We start from the raw sequence: 24,162 nt of genomic DNA, 5'->3' as shown, positions 1-24,162 counted from the left end.
AAGGACATGGGTCAAAATGATGAGGGAGGGTGGTTTACACCCAGGGCCAGTCAGGGTCGAAAGAAGGGAGGTGGATGTGCCTGACCGCATGGCGCCCCAAACCTCTGGACTGTGCGGGACTGAGGCACGTGAGGCTCCGCAGCCCCGGGGAGAAGCAGACCCCTCCCCCACCATCTGCAGCCGCAGTGACACCCACTCAGGTTTGCTGCAGGCATTTTTTTTCCGTCTTCGGAGCCAGCGCCACCTGCTGGCACCCTGGCCTGCGCGCGCCTGGGCTCTTGTGCCCCTCTCAACGCCAGGTGCCCCAATCCTGACAGCATCTTGGGTTACCCCTGGGGCAGATAATCCCCTTCGGCCAGGCCGGTGTGCCCCGTTTCCCCTCCGGCAAGCCCCCAGGCCTGGCTCTGCGGCTGCATTCCTTCCTGTTAACCGGGTAAGGATGCACCCCTCCAGCCAGGCTCCAAGCCTGGTCAGGAGCCCTGGTCTCCCTTATTTCTCCCAGCCCACAGACCCCAGTCCAGGAGCAGAAAATCAGCACACAAGGAACAACTTGGGTTTCCAGCTGTGGGCCCTCCATGCCAACCACCCCCCCCACCCCGCCCCCTGCAGCTGCAGGACAACGGTACACACCTCCCCTCCCCTGCAGCTCAGCCCTCCAGCCCAGCCCTGAGACTTGGGAGCAGGAGCCAGGGGCCTCCGTCTGCCCCACAGCACCACATCAGGGTCGCTACAGAGCCCTAGGACAGGGTCCTCTGATCTCCTGCCCCCTGGAGGACAGGAAAGGCTAAGAGAGCCGCAGGCCGACAGTGGCGCAGCACTGCTGGTCCCTTCTTCCTTCCTCTGTGAGGGGTGCAGACAGCACCCCCAAGGGCACCTCTGGTCGAGGGGGAAGGAGGAGCCCAGCAGGGGCCTCAGGGTCACTCTGGGCAGCCCTAGGTCTGGGTGTCCCTGCTAGGTGTGGAAGGAAGCGGGGGCCTTGTCCTGTCTGAGCTTTCTCTTGTGGCTGTATCAGGGGACAGCTTGCACCTTCTTCCTGAGGGAGTGGCCCTGCGTCCCTAGCTGTCTGGAGCGGGAATCGGCTAGGCTCTGTGCTTGTTTATCTCCCTTCCTGGGGCCATGGCTCCTGACCAGAATGGACCTTCCAAGTGGTTCATCAGGTGTGGGGGACACCTCAGCATATTCCCCAGGCTGGCCAGGATCCAGTGGGAGGCCTCAGGAAGAAGCTTGGGGCTCTGCCCCCCAGAACCCTCCCCTAAAGGAGGTCTGAGGTCACAGTCCGCCTAAGCTCCAGTCCCACCCAACAGGTCCGTGGTGCTAGGGGTTTTCAGGACCTCTGCCAGGCTGGCGGTGCCGGGCTGGGATACCGCTGCGTGACAGCCGCAGTGCGGGGAGGGCCACGTGCTGCAGGACAGAGCCAGGCCTGCGCGCTGCACCCCACAGAGCCCTGCGGGTCCATGTTCAGCCTCCCTGCTCACACACCCGCACACGGACCCCTGACCCCACTCTCGGGGAAGAACTGGGCCCCCGAACTCCTGGCCAGTGCCTGGCCCACGGGACACTCCCTGTGGAGATCCAAGGAGTCACCCTGGGGACCACAAGCTTGTGTGAGTGCTCAAAACACCCCTGCACTGGGGCTGGTACCAGCCTGGGTCCAGGCCAGGACACTCCAGCAGATGACCAGGGACCCACCTGCCCCATGATGGGCCTGCCCAAGGGTCCAGCCCTGTGGAAAGGACTTTTCTGCTTTGAATGAAACCTAATAAACACCAAGGCTGATGCCGCCTGCCCACAGCAGCCTCCAGAAACCCCTGGAGCACGCCCCCCCCCACCCCCTAGGCACTCCAGCATAGCCCACTCCGATGCGAGGCCAAGCAGCAGTCAGCCCAGGCCTGACAGTCACCTCCTACATGCTCCCATTCTCTCTGCCCTATTCTGACCCTGCCTCCAGGGTAGGGTGCCTTCAGGTCCAGGTACCCAGCAATCCTCTGGCTGGGGCAGAGATCCGGAACCCAGCTCTCTGACCCATCTACCTGGTCACCTCCTGGCCTGGCAGGGACCCTGAGAGCACAGTTCACCGGCACAGCCTTCACCCCTGGGCTTCCAGCAGCCGAGTGGGATGCAGAGCAATGAGTGACCATCGAGAAGCAGGAGTGTTGCAGGGCTGTTCCCCAGGCTTCCCAGCAGGGAGAGGGGAGGGGGCAGGGTCTGCCGCTGTGTGGGGTCCCCATTCCAGAGGGACTGAGAGGTGGTGGGGTCTTCTAATACACACACACACACACCTCCACCGCATCCCCTCCACATGTCCACGGGGCTGCAAACCAGAGATCACAGAATCGGGGCCCCCACACTCAAGCAGGCCCTGCACTCGGCACATCCCTCCTCAGTGTCACATCCCTGTTCTCCCTGGCACAAAGAGAACAAGACCAGTGCATCCCCTAGGGTGGATGAGAGAGGGGGCCCTGGGGAAACCAAGGCTTGGCGGACCCCTTGGCTGAGCTGGGGGCATGTTATTTTGGGGGGGCATGGCCATACACCCCCTGTCCCACCGACATTCCTGCAGCTGTCCCCACCTCCACATAGGGACTTGCCTGGCTCCCTGGTGGACATCAGCAGCCTAGACAAGAATGGACACAGAGACAGGCACAAATCTGCCCTCCCCAGGTCCACTGCCCGCCCCAGCTGGTGGGCTGGCGCCTCAACATTCACCACCAGGGAGCTTGAGCTGGAAGTGACCAGGGCGAGGCCCACTGTGCTGGAAGGTGGGGGCCAGAAGTGACTGGGGCAAGGCCCCCCGAGAAGCCACTCTGAAGACACTCTGGTGGGGGTGACGACAGCTGAGCCCCAGGGCCAGGGGGAGATGAAAACACACAGCCTCCCCAAAAGATAACAGGGTTCCAGGCCCCACCTCGGGTCCTCAGCCTTGTTCAGCAGGTCCTTTCAAGCTGCCCCCAATTGCCCGTGGGCTGCCTGACTCCCCACCCCAGGGTCACCGCCCGGTGTGGGACACCACTCTGGCCTTGGAGCCCAGCCTCGCCAGGAGCCCCAGGTACTCGAGGAGGGCACTTGGGCTGTCCTGGGGTTGGACCACCTGTACCCTCCTGCTGAGCGTCACAAGCTGGGACCAAGACCTGTGACCTGCCCCAGGGAAGATCAGCTCTGTGAGCAGTGTGCACCCCACAGGAATGATGACCAACAAGACCAGGCTTGGGACACTCCCAGCTCCAGGCTGTGCCCTGTCACAGCTCAGAAGGCACAGAGGGCCAGCTGTCCTCAGTGAGTATTGTCTCTGCAGGTCAGGACAGGCCGCTTCGCAAAACACACGCACCGGGTCTGCGCCCAGCCCCTTGCAGATGCTGGGACTTACCACATGAGGGCGCCTCTGGGACGCTGCGGGATTCTGCTGCAGCGTGTGAGAGCGGAGGGGCACACCTAGATGCTTTCCTTTCTTCATTCAACAAACATTTCCGAGTCCGTTGTGGGGGACCAGGCCACAAGTGCCGCCAAGGTCTGGGATGGGACCCTGATGGGTAGAGAGAGGTCTGGGATGGGACCCTGATGGGTGGAGAGGGAACCTGACAGGAGCTGAGTCTGGAACAGACACAACAGGAGCCTCTTGATAACAGCAGGCAGGAAGTCAGCCCCTTAGTCATCGGCCACGACCAGTCTCAGGCCTCACCAAATTCTTTCACCTCTCTGCGCCTTATTTCCTCATCTGTGGCTGGAGGGTGAGCTCAGACACGTTCACTCAGTAAATCATCACCATCACCATAATGATCACCACCACCATCATCTCCACCATCATCACCATCTATATCAGCAATGGCATACCATCATCACCATCAGGGCCCTCACAGGATGAGGTCGTTCAAACACCCTCTGGCTTGTCCTGTTTTCCATCCTTTGAAGCAGCAGGGGTGGATGAGTGGACTGAAGATGCAGACCCATAGGAACTGTAGCCACCCAGAGGTCACCCATGGCCACTCATAGCACTTGAAAGACCCACGTGCTCCTAGGAGAGTGGCCACATGCTGAGGACACAGGAGAGGCGGTGACAGGGCGAGGCGAAGAGCTGAGAGTTGAGTGATGCTGTGTGGGATTCTCAGAGACAGGTTGCTGGGTGTGACGCTCGGGTCCCTGACCCCACACAGGACAGCTCTCACCAGTCCATGGAGGCTGCCACCTTCACTACCCAGGCAGCCCCAGGCTCAGCTGACCCTTGGACAGTCTCCAATATCCTTTCCCCACCATCCTTCAAAATGTCAGGAAAGACCCCTGTCCTGGCACCCAGATCGCATCTTTCCAACCACGTCACACTCGGAGAAGTACAGACCCCACTGCAGGCACACGGCCTGCCTCCTGGTTTAGAATACACAGGGGCTATCCCTCTCAGAGCTTGCCTGTCCAAAGGTCACAGATGATGTCCCAGAGCCCATGGAAGGCCCATTCCCAGGGACGATGTCCCAGAGCCCACGGAAGGCCCATTCCCAGGTAAGCCCCACTTCCCTCACGCAGACCACCTGCCCAGATGGAAGGTCAGGCAGGATTCCTGACAAGCCACACTTGCCCATCTTAAACCACTGTCACCTTCACAACTAGCCATCGGTGTGGCCAGGGCCCATGTGCTTGTGCAGGGGTGTGGATTTGTATATGTTCACGTCTGTGTGTGTGTGTTTGTAATGGGTTACATGTGTGCCCACAGTCGGGCGCATGTGCTTGCTCATGCACATAGCCATGTCTGTATGTCTGGTGTGCACATGTGTGCACGCAGCTGTGTGTGTGTACAGAGCACAGAAGGCCGCTTGAGGGTCGGAAAGAAGCAGGGCCCTGTGCACTCCCAGGTGCTCTAAATGGAAAGCGCTTCCGCCCTCCCCACTGGCTAGATGGCCCTCAGGTCTCAGCTCTGTCCCAGCCGCCCCAGGGGCAAGTGTCCCAGGGCACCCGTACTGTTCGCAGTCATTTCCTCACTCCCTCCAGCTCCTGAAGCTAAGTTGGCCAACCCTAGAGCCCCTCACTGGCAGCCAGAGAGGCCAGATCAGGACCTGTCCAGGGCTGCCGGGGTCTGTCTACCTTCCTCTCCAGCCAGCCTCTGCCCTCCAGGCCTGGCAGGGCCTCCCCACAGCCCCATCTCCACCCCATCCTAGTGCCACCAGGCCGCCCCCTTTCACAGTCTGTGGCAGAAAAGCTGTGGCTGGAGGTGAAAGTGAAGCCAGCTCTCGGCCATCCCCTCCTGGGACCCCCAGCCTTGGGCAGGGGGAGGGGGTTGGATGGGCCCAGCCCTGAGCTTTGCTGCCCTCAACTGCCCAGGAGTAAGGCACTGGTGGGGACTGTCCCAGGAAGGCCAGACGGAGCCGTGTGTTTTCTGGCAGCACCTGCATTTACACCCCACCCCCCACCACCAGTGCCCCCAACTCCACCACCAGCGCCCCCACCTCCCATGCAGCTGGGACCTGGAGCACTAGGAAGTCCCCCTGTGGCTGGGCCTCACCCCTGGCTCTCCCTGTCCACCCCACCAGCATTCCGCCATCTGCTCACCATCCAGATATGCTCTGTGACCCTTGGGGCCCACAGGGGTAGGCACTGTGTCAACAAGCTTTGAAGAAGGCCAGTGACCAGAGCTCCAGAGGCTGGCTGAATTCCAGGTTTCAGTGACTGCAGGGCTTGGGGACAGTAGGAGGCCCTGGGGACCTGCATGAATGTACATGTCCACTCCACAGGGTGACACCTTTCAGGTGTCTGCACCAGGCATGCACTTGGGCAGGAAGGAGCCCGGACGTCACTGGGGGAGGTGACCAGGGCAAAGGGTGCCGTTTAGCAAAAACAGGTGAGCCACAGGCCCTGGCCCCTCCCTGGAAACTGTACTTCTGGTGGAACTGACCCAGGGCTCAGGCATGAAGCACGGGGCCTCATCTACCAGGGCCACGTCGGAACCTTCGTTGCAGCTGTCTTCACAGTGGGTGCAGGCAGGGAGAGGCTGCCCAGCCTGCTACCATGGTGGGGCACTGAGGGCAGTCATCACTCAGGACCCCTTGGATGATGGGCCTCCCACAGAGCTGGTGGCCAGTCTCACATGAGCAAGGGGACACCGCAGTTCATCCTCCAGTGGGGTGGGTCCTGCTGAGCACCTGCTGGCCCACCCTGGACCCTTGTCCCTCACTCTGCCAGTGGAGGGCCCTCCCTCCGCACGGCCCTGGGACAGCAATTGCCAGAGGAGGCCACTGTGGGGCCGGCCACCCAGGGAAGCCTGTAAGATGAGCTGGAGGGGTAGGAGTGGGGTAGAGTGGGAGGTCCTCATCCATGGCAATGGCGGGGGAGGGGAGGCCCTGCCAGGAAGCACCCCCTCCTCCCCCAAGATGCTGCCAAGGACACTGTTGTATTGACAACCAAACTGGGCCCAGCTGTATCCACTCACTGACGCCTAATGTGCTGCAGCCCAACACACAAGGGCATCCGCTGAAAGCTCCACACAGACGTCCCACGGGGCGAGAACATACACGCAACCTGTGCATACATGCAACACACATATACAGCAATAGCTACCTGTACATATACATGCATGTGTCTACTGCACACATCTACACACAGATACATGCATCACACACCTACACACATATACAACAGTCTACCTGTACACACAGCCCACACATACAACACATACCTACAAACACACATATACATCATAAACACACACGCAACCCTACATGTGCATGTATATGTGCTGAGTCGCTTCAGTCATGTCTAACTCTTTGCAACCCCATGGACTGTAGCCCTCCTGGCTCCTCTGTCCATGTGGATTCTCCAGGCAAGAATACTGGAATGGGTTGCCATGCCCTCCTTCAGGGGATCTTTCCCAATCCAGGGATCGATCCCCCATCTCTCATTGCAGGTAAGTTCTTTACACCTGAGCCACCAGGCAAGCCCAATGCTACATGTACATATGACACATACACACAACACATACCCACACACACATATACAATACATATCTAGGTACATACACACAACCTTCCACACACATATACATGCACACACATAACACACACAAGACAGGCACACCTGTCTACAACACACATGTGTATGACACATCCATGCAAACGCAGCAAGCAAATGACCAAGGAAGTGGGGCCAAACACTACCGACAAGCAAATCTGGGTAAAAGTTGTCCTCTGTTCTCTTCTCACAGATTCTCTGTAAACTTGACATTATTTCCAAATTAAAAGTTTGAGAGCCAAGAATGTGGCTTCCTCGCCAGCCCCACACTGGTCCCCGCCCCCAGGAATGTGCCTTTCTGAGCAGCCATCTCAACCGGAAACCAGGGCTCCTCTCACAGCACCTGGTACCTCCCCATCTCCAGGTGCCTAAGCCCTGTCCCGAGGGCTGGCAGGTCCCCCAAAATAGCGAAGGGGAGTAAGGCCCTCCTCTGCCCCATGCAGCAGCTCTACCAAGGGACCCAGATGTCTGGGGGCTCATCAAGCCCACACTCCTGACTGCTCTACCTAGACTGAGAAATAGTACTTGCTCCCCCTCCGTCTCTCCCACCAAGTCAGCGGTGGGGCTGGCCACATCTGCCCTGGCAATGGCCAAGGCCACCACTAACCCAACCCAGGCAAACCATCCAAAGACAGAGGGATGGCCGAGGGTGTCCTCCTCACTGGTGGAGGTGGCAGCAGAACTGACACGTGGTGGGGAGGGGCACTGCCTGGGCTGGACACCGCCTCTGGCAACTTGCCCACAGCACTGTACCTTGGGTCCCCAGCCTGGCAGACCCCTGCCAGGGAGGGTTCCCCTTCTCCCCTCCACCTACAGAAGTCCCTAATTTCCGAGCCAGTTACACAGGGCTGAGGTGATATGGCCCTGTGCTCGCAGCAGGGGCCACACACCAGCCCCTCATCTCCCTTCCCCTCCCAGGCCCCCAAGGGCATGCAGCCTGGTCACATGAGAAACCATCACCCAGACTGCCAGGCTGCAAGAGCCCAGAGTGGTCTACGCTGGAGGTCCAGCCATCCTGCTCCTGCACCCTCCCAGCTCCACACCTGCCAGGACCCTCACCCCATGTCACCACAGGGGCAGCTGGTTGGGCACCTGTTTGCTCCCAGAGTTGCCCTCAGGAAGACCCCCACCAGAGGTGGGTCTGAGGCTGACATTGCGTCCAGGTAGCACTAACCTTGCACCTGCTGCCCGGCGAAGAGGGATCCTCTCCACCTTCCCCACACCCTCCTCTAGGGGCCTTTCCAGAAATAAGAACACTGTCCACCAGTGATGGCTCAGCTGGAAAACGTTCCCCACGGGACCCATCCAGTCGCTGGAGTGAAGATGGGTGGGACCGCTGCTCCAATTCCTTTACAACATGCTGGTTTTGGGAAAGTTGATTGTGCAAATCTCAAGTGACTTCAGGATACAGGAGGAACCAGCATAGATGTATGTGTGTGTGTGTGTGTGTGTGTAGGGGGAGGAACCAGTGCGTGTGTGTGCGCGCGCATGTGTGTAGGGGGAGGAACCAACATGTGTGTGTGTAGGGGGAGGAACCAGCATATGTGTGTAGAGGGAGGAACCAGCATGTGTGTGTAGGGGGGAGGAACCAGCATGTGTGTGTGTGTGTGTGTGTGTGTGTGTAGGGGGGAGGAACCAGCGTGTGTGTGTGTGTATGTGTGTGTGTGTGTAGGGGGAGGAACCAGCACGTGTGTGTGTGTGTAGGGGGAGGAACCAGCATGTGTGTGTAGAGGGAGGAACCAGCATGTATGTGTGTGTGTAGGGGGGAGGAACCAGCGTGTGTGTGTGTGTGTGTATGTGTGTGTGTGTGTAGGGGGAGGAACCAGCACGTGTGTGTGTGTAGGGGGAGGAACTAGCATGTGTGTGTGTGTGTGTGTGTAGGGGGAGGAAGCAGCGTGTCTATGTGTGGGAGAGCAATTTGCACACAGGGCCCAGGAGCCCAAGGGGCTCTGCTGGCTGCTGACGTGACATGAGAACCCAAGCATGTGCCTCGGCTCCGAATCTCATCTCAGTTGAGCTCTTACTTCAGCTCAGCTCTTGCCTCCCCATCCTAGAGATCTTGGATGGCAAGGGGCCAGAGGGGCAGGACGCCACCAAGGGAGAAGCCACCGGCAGGCTGAGCTCTCTGCGGACCAGCCCGTGAGGATGGGGTCTGCAGTCAGACCCTCCAAGGAAACCTCTGGAGCTGGAGGGACTGCGTGGAGCACACCAGGCAGATGAAACCCATCATGGAACTCCCGCATGGCAGGCTTCTGGGTGGACAGAGGGAGGACAAGGCGGGTTGACGAGCTGGGTGTGAGGGGACAGCTGACAAACAGCGAACCCTTTGAAAGCAGGATGGGACATGGCGATCATGCGCATCCCTGCAACCCCTCGCACACCTGCATGTGTTGCCCTCCTCGGCACGTTCAGTCCCAAGTGTCCGCAAAACCAGCAGGGTGTGGGGCGGGGGGGGGACACTCTCAGGACAAGTCAGCAGCCGATCCTGCCCTGGCCTCTGCCACTGACTGGCAGGAGCAGGTGGATGCCCTGGCACAGTGTGGCCGTCGACACATCGCTCACCGACCATGTGCTGAGCCAGGAACCACATGCTCTCTGAGGCTGCCCGAGGACCAAGCACACATGAGAAATGGAAGCAGACGTGGGGGACACACAGGCCTCTGGAAAGCTGAGTGAACCGGCTCTGCAGTTAAAACGTTAATTGGTAGAGGAGGGGTGAAGAATGAAGTGACAGAAGACTTGCTAAACAGGTATTGTTTATTAAGGCTTGTATTCTTCTAGAGAAAGTTATCCGTTATCTGATGTCGTCCGAGACTCCGCACAGGCGGTAACGGTTCAAAGAAAGTGACACGTTCTAAATACAAGTCTAAATAAAACTGCACTGTGACTCGGAGGGCCTGCCGAGCAGTTTTCAGAAGCACCTGCACTCTGCATGGGAGGCCCTCTGCTCGAACCGTGTGCGGTGAGCGTGAGGCAGGCACGCACACCACGTTCATGCTCTAACTCCCATGGTGAGTTCTTCAGTGGCCCCTCACTCCACAAAACATGACAGCAAATTAAGTTTCTAAAAGTTTTTTTTTGTTTTACCCATTCAACAGGATAAAAGAAACTATAGACCCCACACACTGAACTTTACAACTGGCAGCATCATCCATCACACCCCTCTGGACTACCAGATCTCACGTTTAAAGCTCAGTATTATTGATATGAAAACGTGAAACAGCTCGAGGACTCTCCAGTGAAGAAAAGGGGGAAGTAAAATGGTCTGCACACAGAAGGAACCCCTCCGCACCTGGCCTGTGGTAACCTCCGACCAGGAACGCAGCAGACCCCAGGTGCACACGGAGGGAGGAGGCAGGTGCCAAGGAGAGAGCAGGTTCACCAAACTTTTCGAAAAACTGAAATTTATCCTCTGCCTAGTAGATATCAAGTGGGCAAATGAGCATCTCAGACACATAACAGAAGAAATGGCAAAGCAGCCGAACAAGTCGGTCATCAGCCTGGGGACTTCAGCATCCTGAAGGGAAGCAAAATTAAAACACAACACGCAAAACAGCAGACAACTCATGGTGTCTTATGTTCAGTATTAAAGCAAAAGGGGTGAGAGACAAAAGGTCTCACATGAAAATGTTAAATGACTGTGAATATAAGAATAGGAACATAACGTTCCCCCCAAATAATAAATCTTTGGGATGAATTAGGTTTTTGTTTTTAAGGATACTTACATTTTGTGTTAGGTCAGTGTGATTGATAAGCTGACAAAAACACAGTCCTTTATTAGTGAGTTCTACAATACTATATGATACATAGAAAAAATACAAATGAATGCAGATTCATCTGGGCGAAAATAAACTACCAAGGACATAAAGATGTGAGCAGGCGAGCACTGCACGAGGCCAGCAGAGCCGCCGCCAGGAGACAGCACCAGGCACACGCCCTCAGCCGCGCAGCCCCACGTCAGGGGCACGAGCCTGCTGCACCCTCACTGCTTGCTTCGACTCTGCCGTTCCTGCAAGGAAAGGAGAGAGTGTAACACACGGGCCACCGCGCACACAGACAACCTGCCTCCCAGTCCAGCTGCTGTGGCCAGATCTGGACCCTGCTCCCCGCTTGGCCACCACCCACGGCAGCTCCAAGCTACAGGGTCCTGGCCACGTGGGCCGGGCACCTCATAACCGCCGACATGTGGTGACACCTGGGCAGGGAAGGCTCCTCTGGCGAGTTTGCTTCCTACTGCCCACGGGACCACCTTTCCCAGGGCGGGTGTGTGAGCAGCCTGTGAGCACAGTTCCAGCCCTTCACGTCCCCACATCTGCCCGCCTGCTGAAAGCCATCTCAGCCTCTCCTTACGATATGCCACTTGACTCGACTGCAAATGCACCAACGTTCCCCGCCCGCGCCACCCCCACTGCCCCTCTCGATAGGATGAAGCTGGGAAGGACCCTGCTGGGCAGAGGCTGGTCAATGACACGACACCCAAACAATCAAGAGTCACTACACATGTATAGTATAATGCAGTAAAAACGCTCTCTTTTGCTAAAACTGACCTCAGGTACCTTCAGGTTAACAAGACCCCAATTCCCTGGTCCTCCATGTCATCACCCAGGGCTGGTCAACCTCAGGAGCACCTGCTGTACTTTTCTTACTATCCTCTTGTCCCGAAAAAGCCCCAAAATATGTGGGTGAGCAGGCAGGCTGTTGGACAGCTACGACTCCAGGAATTAACTGTGCCTCCCGACCCTGAACTCTGACTGGGAAACGCTAGGCGTTGTGTGTCCTGCATCCTCCTAGAAAGAACCCAGCTCCTGCCCCTCCTGGACAGCAAGGCCGGACTCTCTTCTGAGTTCAAAGTGGCTGCGGCTGAAGTGATGCTGACAAGGGCAGGCTTCTCCCACAGCCCCGACTCCCTCTAACCATGACAACGACCACCACCTTGAGATTGGAATAGCCCCTTCTCAGACCAAGCCCAACAGAGGCCGACTGTCTGCCTCCTCAGCAGAGGCTCAATCCTGACCCTCCATCTCTGCCGTTTTCCATGCAGTCGCTATGTCTGCAGAGCTGACTGCAGGCCGCGGCCAGTCTGGTCCTATGAGGAACTCTCCAGCTTGATTCTGTCACTTAAAACCTGCACTATTTTAAGCGTCCTAGGGAATGGCCATCTCTAGATTTAAAGCCCAGAGGCTTGCAGGCCTGGGTCTGACCCAGCTGCCACAAGACCAGGTGCTTCCCAACAGAGCCAGCCCGCTTTCAGATGGACAGCTGAGGTGCAGGACAGTGGCACACCTGCAAAACAGCAAGCGCATCTTACCTTTCAATGCAACACGTCACTAAGTGTCACAATCATGTCAAACACCAGCTGATAAACAAAAAGACTACCTGAGAATCTCCAAGGTGGGCTTCCTGGTGATGGTGGCCCCACCAGCAAGCTCAGAGGTTACAAGGGAGCTGCTTCAACCCTCATCTCCGTCACGTCTTTTTTAAGGACACACCCAATTCTTGCCAGGAAATCAGCACCAGTTGCCAACTCCAGAAGAAACCACAGGGACAAGTGTCCTGGTAGACGTTTGTGGGGCCAAAACAAGACCCACCCACGTTCTTCCACAGTCCACAGAGCCCGAGAGAGACCTGAGATCTCTCCAGGACAGCAACAGGTTGGAGTTCCAAGACGTGAATTAACCTAGCACTGACCCTGTGGACAAACGCAGCTGGCTCATGGTGTCTGCTTCTGCAGTACCCCTGCCCCAGGGGGAGGGACAGCCCAGGGAAGCCTCCCAGCAAAGCCAGAGGACAGCCCTGCTAAGGAGACTCCCAGAGGAACAGCTGGAAGCCATGGGCCCCGAGGGTCTGGGCTTGGGTGGCTCCTCCGTCTAATACCTGTTCCCGACATGCAAGCGCATCACCACAAGGCAAATTCCAGGACAGGGGTACCTCACACACTCACCAGGGCAGGGCAGAAGTCTACCCCTCAGCTCATTACAACCATCAGAACCAAGGGCCACAGTGCATGAGACACACATGTAGAGCCAGCATCTGGTCACCAGGGGCCTCAAGTCTCGTGAGGAAGACCTACATCCTATCCAGGCAAATTCAGCATCTCTGCGTTTCATTTCATCCCCATTTCACACTAACTGAAAATATAACAAGACATCTCTTTTCTGCCCCAAAGAGACAGTGGGACCAACCTGTTTCCAAAGCTTTGTGTGTGGTCAGTCTGTGTAACTTGCCAACTGCTACCAGCACTGTGCTCTATGTCCCATTTACAAGCCTTTCTGTCAAAAAACACTCAGGACACTGAATTCCCAATGGGCAAAGCTTTTTTTTTTTTTTTGGGAAAAAAACAAGGAAGACTATAAAGGGTTGAAAATCCACCTATTATCAACTGACATTTCATGAAAGAAAAGACAAAAAAAAACCCAAAAAAATTAGAAAAAAAAAAAAAAAAACCAAAGCAGCAGGAAGAATCTCAGGCTCAACTCTTAACAAAATGGCTCTACCAAGTGCGTCATAGTGTCCCTTTCCTCCCCGTTTCTGGGCCAGTCTCCTACCAAGCAGACACCCCGTGCACTGTCACAGGAGATGGGGACCCGCTCAGAGACCAGTTCAAGGGTCTTTTGTTGTGCTTCCAGACACACACACTCCAGTTATGAACTGTCTGCATCCCAATCTCCCCTGCCCGCTGCTTACTAGATGGAGCAGATTGAAGTTTCCAGAAACTGCAGCATACTGGGTTTTTAAGACAAAATAAATAAGCAGCCACTTCTAGACTGGAGTGTCCCCACTGCTGAGGGCCACACCCAGGTGGGCCTTAGTGGGGGCATCTGGCCCAGCAGCCTCGCCCATCCACCCTGGGGCCACAGAACTCTACTTCTAAGTGTTCCGGGCTGGACAGAGACTGGGAAGCCCTGTTCTAACGAGTCACCCAAGTCCTCTACAACAGTCTGCGACCCAGTGTTTCTGAACAACTGGCAAGGACCCAGGTGCTGTGGCGACAGCTGCTCAACATCCGTGTTGGGCCAGGGACCCCGCCCGGCCAGGCTCACCTTGCGCACCACCTCCTCCTCCTCCTGGCGCCTCTCATAGTGGGAGAAGTCGTCGAAGATGGAGGTGCTGTGCCTGTAGGAGGCGATGATCCGCAGCACCTGCCGTGCCTTCTCCAGGGGTACCTCTTGGGTGTCACGTGAGTTGGTGACCGGCTTGTTGTCATTGTTTTCCAGTCGGATGTGCCGCAGCTGGCTGTTGGGCACGTCCTTCACGAAGATCCACTTCACGTCGAACTTGCCCTTCCACTTGTCCTGGGACCAGACCCCAGCGCTGGTGCCGTAGTCCACAGGCGACTTCATCTCGGCCACCCCGCAGAAATGGCCACTGCCATTGACGCTGAAGAGCAGGTAGACGGGCCCCTTGCTGCCCAGGGCACGGAAGGCACTGTCCAGGCGCCGGTTGCCATGCTCTGTGCTACACCAGAGCGAATACTTGATAGAGCGGTGCACGTCATCCTCCGAGTAACTCTTGATGATGAACACGCGCCCGCTCTTCAGGTTCCAGTCAAACTCCTTGGGGTTGTAGCTGTGGGCGGCTTTCAGTTTTTCTAAGACGGGGTGGGACTCTGCGCTCGGGGTCGTGCTGGGCTGGGCGCTCCCAGGGGAGTTACTGTCACTGCCAGGGCCCCCGGTCTGCCCAAACGCCGCATTTCTGCTGCGAGGGGCAACCCAGCGGGTCTGGGGCAGCTGCTGGGGGGCTGTGTGCTGTGGTGGGGCCGGAAGGGGAGGTTGGGCGGGAAGAGGTTGCATGGCCGGCTGGGGCTGGGGGGCCGCCGAGGAGGCTGGCACCTGCTGGGGGGCCGGGGCTTTGGGCACAGACCCCTTGTTGTCCCAAGTACCAATGTCCATATTATGTTTAATAGGTGGCGGGGGCAGCGCCCCCCCGATGGCAGGCCCACTCTTGGCCTTCATTTTCGGTTGTGGTTTGGCAGGTTTGCTGGCAATGGCAGCCCATGAGGTCGGCTTCGATACCGGCAGGGGCACATTGGTCCCGCCATTGCCGGAAAGGATGCCCGTCATGGCCACACTGCTGACTACTGACCCTACCGTCTTGACCCCAGAGGTGGTGACGTCCCCAATCTTCAGGCCCACCATGCCCTGCTCCAGGCTGTTCATTCCTGGTGCCTTGTTGAGAGTATCACCGTGAAAGCCTGTCTGTCCGTCCACAATTGTGCCACCCAAGGAGCTCGGCGGGTAGGTGTAGCTGTTTCCATACGCTGAACTCTGAGCCTGTTGACCCTGAGACCCACTTGTCCCCCAGGCTGAAAAGGCAGGATTTTCAGGGAAAAAATTGAACCTGTGCTGGTAGATGTTGCTCCCCAGTCCCCCAGGCTGCCCGAAAACGGCATCGTGCACGAAGTGGTGGTCTCCGTTACTGAGCTGTCCGTAGGTGGTGAGGTAGGGGATTGGAGGGTCCCCTCCTGTAGACCATGGTGCCTCGTTGAGGGAATAGGGGAATCCGATGGATGGTGGGTAATAGCTGGACAGGTAGGGGTCGGCCATGGAGGGGTAACTGTTACTCTGCGGAAATAAGCACGGGAAAAGTTAGGCCGTGACATGGCAGAGACGCTACTGCGCCAAGCACATCCACTTCAGCACAGGCGTGAGCAGCACTGACTCTGCACAATGGGAGCCCAGGCAGGACACAGAAGGTAAACATTCAGACGACCCACATGGCCTCCCAAATGCTCAGTACCACTTGTCGTGATCGTGACTCAAGTCAGGAAACGCCCCCCGACCCGCCACTCTAAGAGTGACCGCTCACAGGAAGCAGCCTGAGGGCAGGTCTCTGTCCTACAGCAGTAACGCTCGAGAGGGACACGGGCGGCACAGGCACAGAGTGACAAAGTGCTCGAGAGGCAGGAGGCACGTCTAACAGCAGCCCAGGATGCTCGCTAATGACTCACCTGATGGATACCTTTCCCTCTCTAAACCCTCAGGACTCCTGCCCCTGTCAAGGGCCGCCCCAGAGACCCCTCCACAGGCTTTTCTTGACATCTGCCTGGACCCCCAACCCTGAGCCCAAAGAGGTCTGGCCCCGTTTGCTGGGCAGGCTCTCAGAGGGGACCCAGCTGTGGGGGATGGGCAAGTCTCCATAGCGTCTCCACATGCCAGGGCCCCCCTACTGGGAGAGCTGGGTGCCGAACCAGCCCTGCCCGACCCCTCCTGACACTGTCTGTCCCTACAGGACCACGGGGCACAAGCAGGCTGTGTGCAGTGACCTCCGGCACTGGGAACCGCATCCATTTTCATTCCCATCTCACTGGCAGCCCAGTCCCACATCAGCCAGATCTCCCTTCAAACTCTGAGAGCGAAGCAGCAGAGTAACAGGTGAAGCTGCAGGGATCAGCAGTCTGCATCCCCTCCCCACAAAGATGGGGCTCGAGGCCTTCCATATATGGTGCTTAGGCCGACTGTCCAGGCTCCAGGTCACAGGGCAACTGAGCTGCACTCACTCTGTGAGCTGGGCTGCGGGGCTGCCCACAGTTCAGGCTGCTTGTGATCACCCCAGCTCCTCGGAAACCCGCCTGACCGCGCCCTCGGGCTCTACAGACACGCTCCCCAGCTGGGCTCCTGAGACAGCAAACACGCTGTCTGCTTAAGTCAGCCATGCAACTGAGGTCAGGAGGCTCAAGCTTACCCGCCAGGGACATGGGTGCAGAGACCAAAGGGATAAAACAAACTGCCCACTTCCTCTGAGCACACTAATACCTCTGTACAGCTATATCACGGGTCTAGTCAAAGGAGCAGTCCAGAGCAAACTCAATCTTAAGGAGGACTCAGGTAAAACCACCCTGATGACTGCTTTCACACAGGAGACGTCTAATTATAGCCTCTGTATAATTTAGGGCCTCAAAAAAGGAAGGCTGACAGGTCTTCAAGGCAGAATTAGTCCAGTGATGGTAGAAAAAACATCCCCATGTGTTGGACTCTTGGGGCACCTCCTTGTGACCAATCAGTCACAGTGATAAACAAAATGGACACTCCAAACAGTATAAACTCAGACTTGTTGACAGTCAGCCCCAGGCGACCTTTTTCCAAAACCCAAACAGTAAAACACAATAAACCCATAAATTAATTCTACAATTAAAGAGTTATTTTATCTTAAAACTAACTTAACCACGTTAGGAAAAAGAGTCTCTCATTCTCAATGACCAGAATCACCTTTTTAAAAGTTGAAATGTTTGATCCCTATATCCATTTGGCTGAGAAGAAAGAAATTCTGAAATTACTCAAATGCTTTAAGTTTCACAAACAATACAGTGACTCAACCATTACAACGACCAAAAGAAGGGACTGGAGGGGAAACAGAAAGGAGCCTCCAGAAGCCCAAGACACACACAACACCTGCGGAGCATGCTGAGGAGCATTCACACGGGGACAAACCAGCTCGACCTCGCAGGATGGCCTGTGAGAGACGGTGGACATGAGGTCTTGAGATGATGCCATGCTAATCCCACAGGTGGAGGAACACCCCCCAGCACTTGAGGGGCTCTGCCCACATCTCATCAGAGGACACAACCAACGGCAAAGCTTTCGAAAAGGCTCCCAAACGGGTTTAAACTGACTACCAGTGAATCAGCACTAGAACTTGAAACAAGCAAATTTACACAACATTCTTTTCTTAGGAGGTGAACGTTTCTCATTACACCCAGAACAACTGAATTATTCAAGAGGAAAAGCAAAAGAAGTGACTTCCCCCCTTTCCATCAGCATCAGACACTGCTGAGTCTGCCAACAACCAGATGCTCGAGTGAAGACGCTGAGCCCCGGGGCCCCCTCCGTTCACACACTCGGCCCTCAGTCAGCCTGTAGCACTCTCACCAAACTCAGAGGCACTGTCTCCAAAACTCTGAGCAGGAATTTTCTGGGTCCTTTCAGTCTTTCCTTACCTTTCAGAGGTAGAAACAGAGAACCGGAAAGCAGGAAGGCCCTGAAGAGGGCAAAGTCAGGACAACCTGGTAGCCCCAGAAAATGAAAGTGAAAGTCGCTCAGTCGTGTCTGACTCTTTGTGACCCCATGGACTATACAGTCCATGGCATTCTCCAGGACAGAATACTGGAGTGGGTAGCTGTTCCCTTCTCCAGGGATCTGCCTATCCCAGGGATTGAACCCAGGTGTCCCGCATTGCAGGCAGATTCTTTACCAGCTTAGCCACGAGGGAAGCCCAAGTATACTGGAGCGGATAGCCTATCCCTTCTCCAGCGAATCTTCCTGACCCAGGAACTGAACCGGGGTCTCCTGCATTACAGGCAGACTCTACCAGTTGAGCTACCAGGGAATCCCCAGGGCCCCACCCAAAGCCTCTCACCCTCACCCCTGGGTCCCCTACCCCAGCCCCACTGTCCTCCCCTGTGCTTTCTCTACTCTCATCATTTCCAAAATATTGACTGACGAGTATTTGAAGTCACAAAAGAAGATCCAGAGCTGCTACATAAGGACGCTCCTTGAGGCCACTAGGAAGAAAAACACACCAGAAGCAGGGACCCAGGGCCTATCCGAAGAAGGCAGACCTACCAGAGCACAGTACCAGTCACCTAACTTAACTGACAGGTGTGCTTTTAAATGTTTTCCAAATCATTTGAAGCCTTAAGGCTTCACAAACCAGAAAACCAGTGTCTCCAACTGGCTACTGCACACCATGTCTGGGTTAAAAAAAGATAGGTAAGCACCACAAGGCTGAAAGATATGCCCACAACCTCCACCTTAGCAACAGCTCCACAGGTGCACATGCATACCAGGGAAAGGTCACATAGAAAACTGCCTTTTTTAAACACATACTGCTCATCTCACGTCAACAACACCTCAGTAAAGGCTGAGTGCACAGACGGGAAGTGGGCACTCACTTCCCGGCCACACCAATCACCACGCAGGCCTCCTCACTAGCAGCCTGGAGGGATAGAGCAGTAGAGCCCACATCTAGAGGAGGGACTCTTGATGACATCACAGGCCTGGTGAAGACAGGAGTGGCACACACAGGACCCATGGACCCTGCTGCACACTTGAAGAGAAGCTCCGCCCCTCAGTCCACAGCCTGGCTCTGCCACTGGGCATAGCAGAGCCTCTCTGGCCCTCACGGTCTGTGTCCCTAATATGAAAAGGCCAGGAAAACCAGGAAAACTCAAGCCCTCCTGAGTGGCAGGTTTCATACACAATTGGGCATTTCTGGACAGTCTACTTTCAGTCAAGAGTTTTCTCAACAGAGTCCCTCTTAAGTGATGTGCTGTCTAGTCATCTTGCTGAGAACTGCACATCTTAACACGCAGAATGAAGGGGCTATTTTTTAAGTGTCCACTGACAGCACCAACCTACCCCAGTCTTTCCAAATGGCCTCCCCAGAGTAAGGCAGCCGGAGTACTCCAGTGACATCAGAAAGTCACCTACTCAAAGATCCCTGGTGGTCCAGTGATTAAGGATCCGCCTGCCAATGCAGGGAACACAGGTTCAATCCCTGCTCTGGGAAGATCCCACATGCCACAGAGCAAGGAAGTCCGTGCACCACAACTATTGAGCCGGTGCTCTAGAGCCCGTGAGCCACAACTACTCACCCCATGTGCAACTACTGAAGTCCACAGGCCCTAGAGCCCGTGCTCCATAATAAGAGAAACCACCACAATGAGAAGCCCACACACTGCAACAGAGAGTAGCCCCTGCTCACTGCAACTAGAGAAAAGCCCACATGCAGCAATGAAGACGACCCAGAGCAGTCAAAAATAAACTTTAAAAGAAAAGAAAGTCATCTACTCTTTTTTAAAACATCCTACCTTATGAAAATTTGTTTTAAGTGAAGCAACCTCCTCTCCCGATATTTTTGGTTAAACTTCTAGAAATTGCTTTTACTTTAAAAATGGACACAGACGTTCAGAATTGATACACAGCTAATTAATCCATAACACTGCTGGAGCAAATCATGCAAGAGAAATAAATTTAAGTCTGCTCAACTTTCTGCCACACCTCAGGGTGAAAGGCCATCACCGAGCAGTCCCTTGTCCTGCCCAGAGGAGAGGTGGGTTCTTGGGGATGGGGTGGGGTGGGACGGGGTGTGTGTGGCCCTCAGCCTCTGTCCTGCCAAGTGGAGCAGGAAAGAGGAGAATGGAGAAAAGTCCTAAGACACTCCAGAGAAGAGCAGACAAGCAAGGAAACAGGCAGCCCAGCTTCATTCCACAGGAAAGAGGCAGAGCCTCATTTTATTCTAAAGCAAACATACACCATGCACTTTAGAAGTGGCAGATGTTTTGTTTAAACTTGAATTCAAACTGACCTAGTGGTTTTAGACAGGACAACGCAGCCCCCCAGAAGACACCTGTGACATCTCTGGTTGTCACACGGGATGGCATGCAGATACTAATAACATTTCATGGATGCAGGCCCAGGAAGCTCCTAAACATCCTACAATGTGCAAGACGCCCTCCCCCAAACAAAGAGCACTTCAATCCACAATGCCCTTACTGCCAAGGCTAAGAAAATCTGCAACACCTAAGAGAACGGGTGGCTACAACCCATTAGGTACTGCCTTGAGCTCTAAGGGCACCCTGTCATCTCACCCTGCCCACAATGCTGTCAGGAGTCACCTCTTCAACCATCTAGAGAAAAGTAAGCGAGCACAGAGCGGGCAAGCCATCAAGAAAGCGTCACAGTCAGCAGCGGCGTGAAGAACCCAAAGATGGAGCCTCACTCCAGAGTCCTGCTCTAGCTGCTCCTAGACCAAAATTCCAATCGCTCAGAGCTAAGAAAAAAAAAAGTCACCAGAAAGCTTCAGAGAACTAAGTGCTGCTCCACTTTGTAAAACGCAATGCCATCGTTGACCCAGCAATACTGAGACCAACCAACTAGAATGCTGCATGCCTGCCAGCCCTGATGGGATGTCATCTCCTCCAGAGAGAAGACCAGCTTCACTGCACTCATGCCCCACCTTCGATGTGACGCTGCTCTTCAAAACAAGCCTTTGTCAGCTTCTTACTTTACCTCTAGTACTTTATGGTCTGCATCTCTGTTGTTCAGGATGATAAAGTTAGAAATACAGTAGTAAATGTGTATTTACTTTTTAAAGCTCAGTTGAACTAAATGCAAACATGTTATAAAAACATAAACTCACCTGGTTTGACTGTCCGGAAAGGTAGGGCTCAAAGTCATTGTCGTGAACGGTATCCTTCTGATGCAAAGAACCATTTTGTACTGCAAGAGAATTTGCAACATATTACCTTTGAATTCTTAAAACACTGCTTTTAATCATGGAAATTGGAAAAAGTCAAGTTTATGTCCATCAACTTCTAGAAATTGCTTTTACTTTAAAAATGGACACAGACGTTCAGAATTGATACACAGCTAATTAGAAAAATGATAACAAAACTTTCAGTAACTTAGGTTATGATTTTTATGAAAATTAACTGGAATTTGGTAGACACTAACAAAACAGATGGACAGGGAGGCCTGGCGTGCTGTGATTCATGGGGTCGCAAAGAGTCGGACACCACTGAGCAACTGAACAAAACAAAGGTGCAGATGAGACAATGCCAGGAACTCATAATCCGGATTTGGTAAAGGTGATGCCTTCAAAGGTCTTATTGGATGCCCAGCAAGGAGTGGGGAGTGAGGCCGGGAAGCTGTAACTGGATGTCTCTGAACTATTATCTGGCTGCACTCTTACTTTCCACTGTCACCACACTCAGCCAGGAAAGGAGGGGAAGGTAAAGAAGTGCTGGGCCTTCTCCAATCTCCAAACGTGATAACCCTATTTGGTTACACCCGAGGCACACACACCCTGGTTCAAAATAGTCTATGGAGTAAACATGAAGCGTCACCAGTTTTCCCAGGAGTGAGTTCTGGGGGTGGACCCCAAGCCAGACTATCCCAAGAGATTACAAGACACTCAAAAGACAGAGGCTTTAACTACTGGGGTAAGGCGCCAGAGTTACAGGGCCAAAGGCCAGCCCCACGCCTGGGGTCACGGACAGGAGGGTCGCTCGGCCCCTGGGCTCCTTCCCTCCCCGCCCCCCAACCCCCGACCCTGCGGAAAGAGGGAACGACGGAATTACTCTCCCCGTCGATTTACTTACTTCTTGAAAAGTCCCTGTTTTCGACCTGTTTCGTCTCCCCCAGTATCAAATTCCGAAGTTTTCTCTCCCTGAAGCTGAGAGAGGAAAACTCCGCCGTCCTGGCCGCCGCTTCGGAGACCTCTCTCCCCCCAATACACGTGCACCGGGTCTCGGCGAGCGCCGCCCCCTCCGCTCCCGGGCCCCTCCAACCCGGTCCCCGGCTGCCATACCGACTTCGCTCACCTTTATTATCTTGTCCTTTTGTTCTCTGATTCGCCGCAGGCCGGACATGCGAACGGACAGCACCCGGGAAGAAGAAACACAACTTATCCACCAGAACCCCTCCCGGCGAGCGGCGCGCTCCGGCCCGAACCTGTCCGTGGCCCCAGACGACGGCGCTCCGGCCCCGTGACCCCAGCCCGACCCCGACTCCGGCCCCGCGAGCGGCCCCCGCGACCCCGCCGCCCGGCCCCGCGACCTCGGTCCCGCCGCTACCTGGGGGTCCACGCTGGTGGCCGACATGCTTCATGAACAGCCGGCGCGGCGCGGGGCCAGGGCGCCCGCCGGCTCGGGCCTCCCCGCGAGGCCGGGCCTGTCACCCGAGCTCTCGCGGCCCCGGGCCCGCCGCCTCCTCCCCAGGCGCCGGCCGGCCGGGCGGGGCGGCGGCGGCGGCTGCCGGGCGCGCGGGCCGCTCGTGGGCGGGCGCGAGGCGGCTAGCGGGACGGAACGCACTGACTAGGCGCCGACTCCAATGGCGGCAGCGGCGGCGGCGGCAGCGGCAGCGGCAGCGGCGGGGACCAGGCGGCACGACGTCACTAGCGCGGGGCAGGCCGGGAGGTCGACGGGCAGCCAGGCGCCGCGCCTGCGCGCTGCCCCCCGGCGGGACGGATCTCGCGCCCTGGTCCCAGTCTTGCGCGGCGGGATGGGGAGAGCCCAGGCAGTCACGTGGGCATGTCCTGGAGCGCCGCGGGCCCCGCCCCGCAGGTGTGCACCTGTCTGGCTTCGCTCCCGCAGCCACAAAGGTGGCAATGATGCTGCGGCTGCACGGCGCGTGCCGGCACAGGTTGGCGCAGACTGTGAGCCCGGGGGCAACCCCCGCGCTTGTCCCTCAGGTGTGAAGAAGAGCAACCCGCGAGTGCGAGCATCCACCGAAAGCCACTTTCAGCGGGCTGCAGTCCGCTCTACCCCACACAGCTCGCCCCAAACGCCCCGCCAACAACCCTCGGAGGGGAGCCCAGGCTCTGAGGCTAGCGGTCCTCCGGTGGCTGCTCCTGGACTTCTGCAGGCTCTGTCCCCATGGCGCCCTGGGCTCGGGCCTCCTGAGATTGCCACCTGGCGAGCGCTCTCTTGGGTCTCCTTGGGCTCTCCAGCTTATAACCGTTTTGCATTTAGATTCTTGACCTCGAATTTCACCCCAGGGAGGAAAACAGTTCAGCGCTGCACTTTGCCCTAGTCCAGGACCTGCTCAGGGCATTAGAGTCTTTATTCGGGGAATGGAGAGACCCTTCCTGCCCTCCTTCCTGAAGGGACATCACTTCCCACTCATCACTCACTCCCACCATATCCCACACCAGGCCCCCATCCTGGACGCCTAGCCGGCCTCCCAACCCTTGTGGCCCTGCTCCAACATGGCTTCCAAGTGGGTCTCTTCTTTTCCAGCTCTGGCATTTGTAACATCTTTCCAAGGCCGAGATCTGCTGAAGGTGAAAGGCCTGGAATGCTGGCTCTCCCACCTTCTGGTGGCCCCAAGTGTCCCTGGCTCTCTGCCTGTGTCTCACACGAGCTTCTCCCTGTGTTGTGTCTCTGAAACTTCCTCTTCTTATGAGGACACTGTCATTGGATTTAGGGCCACCCTAATCCATGTGACCTCGTCTTAGCTTCGTTGTATTTGCACAGACCCTATTTTCAAATAGGGCCATACTCACAGGTACCCAATGGACAGGAGTCTGGGAGTTCACTGTTCAGCCAAGACAGGGATCACAAATGATGTCAACTGAAACATTTGAGGTGCTCAACAGGGGCTGAGCCATGGAAGGACTGACCCCTGAAACTACAGGCCTCAGGTGGCGCAGCCACACCAGCCTGCTGGCCAGGGAAGA

The 24,162-nt window shown here is 56.1% G+C and overlaps 1 protein-coding gene across 4 annotated transcripts; it reads right to left on the bottom strand.

The window, feature by feature from the left end:
• Positions 1-9,726: 9,726 nt before the first annotated feature.
• On the bottom strand, positions 9,727-22,867 carry YTHDF1 (YTH N6-methyladenosine RNA binding protein 1). Of its 4 annotated transcripts, XM_043883882.1 has the most exons (6): positions 22,559-22,866; positions 22,307-22,331; positions 22,085-22,158; positions 21,124-21,203; positions 14,028-15,548; positions 9,727-10,996 (listed from the first exon to the last, which is right to left on the bottom strand). In XM_043883882.1, exons 5-6 carry the CDS (start codon positions 15,528-15,530, stop codon positions 10,970-10,972), a joined length of 1,530 nt encoding a protein of 509 aa, XP_043739817.1. In that variant the 5' UTR covers positions 15,531-15,548; positions 21,124-21,203; positions 22,085-22,158; positions 22,307-22,331; positions 22,559-22,866; the 3' UTR covers positions 9,727-10,969. The 4 variants fall into 4 exon arrangements, with proteins under 4 accessions (XP_043739817.1, XP_043739814.1, XP_043739815.1 ...); XM_043883879.1 differs by lacking the exon at positions 22,085-22,158 and having other exon boundaries at positions 22,307-22,363; positions 22,559-22,867; XM_043883880.1 differs by lacking the exon at positions 22,085-22,158.
• Positions 22,868-24,162: the final 1,295 nt, after the last annotated feature.

Source organism: Cervus elaphus, chromosome 23 (genome assembly GCF_910594005.1).
Source record: "Cervus elaphus chromosome 23, mCerEla1.1, whole genome shotgun sequence".
Taxonomy (NCBI): Eukaryota; Metazoa; Chordata; class Mammalia; order Artiodactyla; family Cervidae; genus Cervus; species Cervus elaphus.
The sequence above is the reverse complement of the archived record's forward strand: the minus strand, read 5'-3'. Positions and strand labels throughout refer to the sequence as shown.

Bases quoted from the DNA above. Each gene is read 5' to 3' on its own strand.
- YTHDF1 (XM_043883879.1), bottom strand. From the start codon at position 22,592: ATGAAGCATGTCGGCCACCAGCGTGGACCCCCAG. The intron at 22,364-22,558 runs GTAGCGGCGGGA...TCCCGGGTGCTG, and splicing joins CCACCAGCGTGGACCCCCAG to TCCGTTCGCATGTCCGGCCT. The intron at 21,204-22,306 runs GTGAGCGAAGTC...ATTCTCTTGCAG, and splicing joins AAAAGGACAAGATAATAAAG to TACAAAATGGTTCTTTGCAT.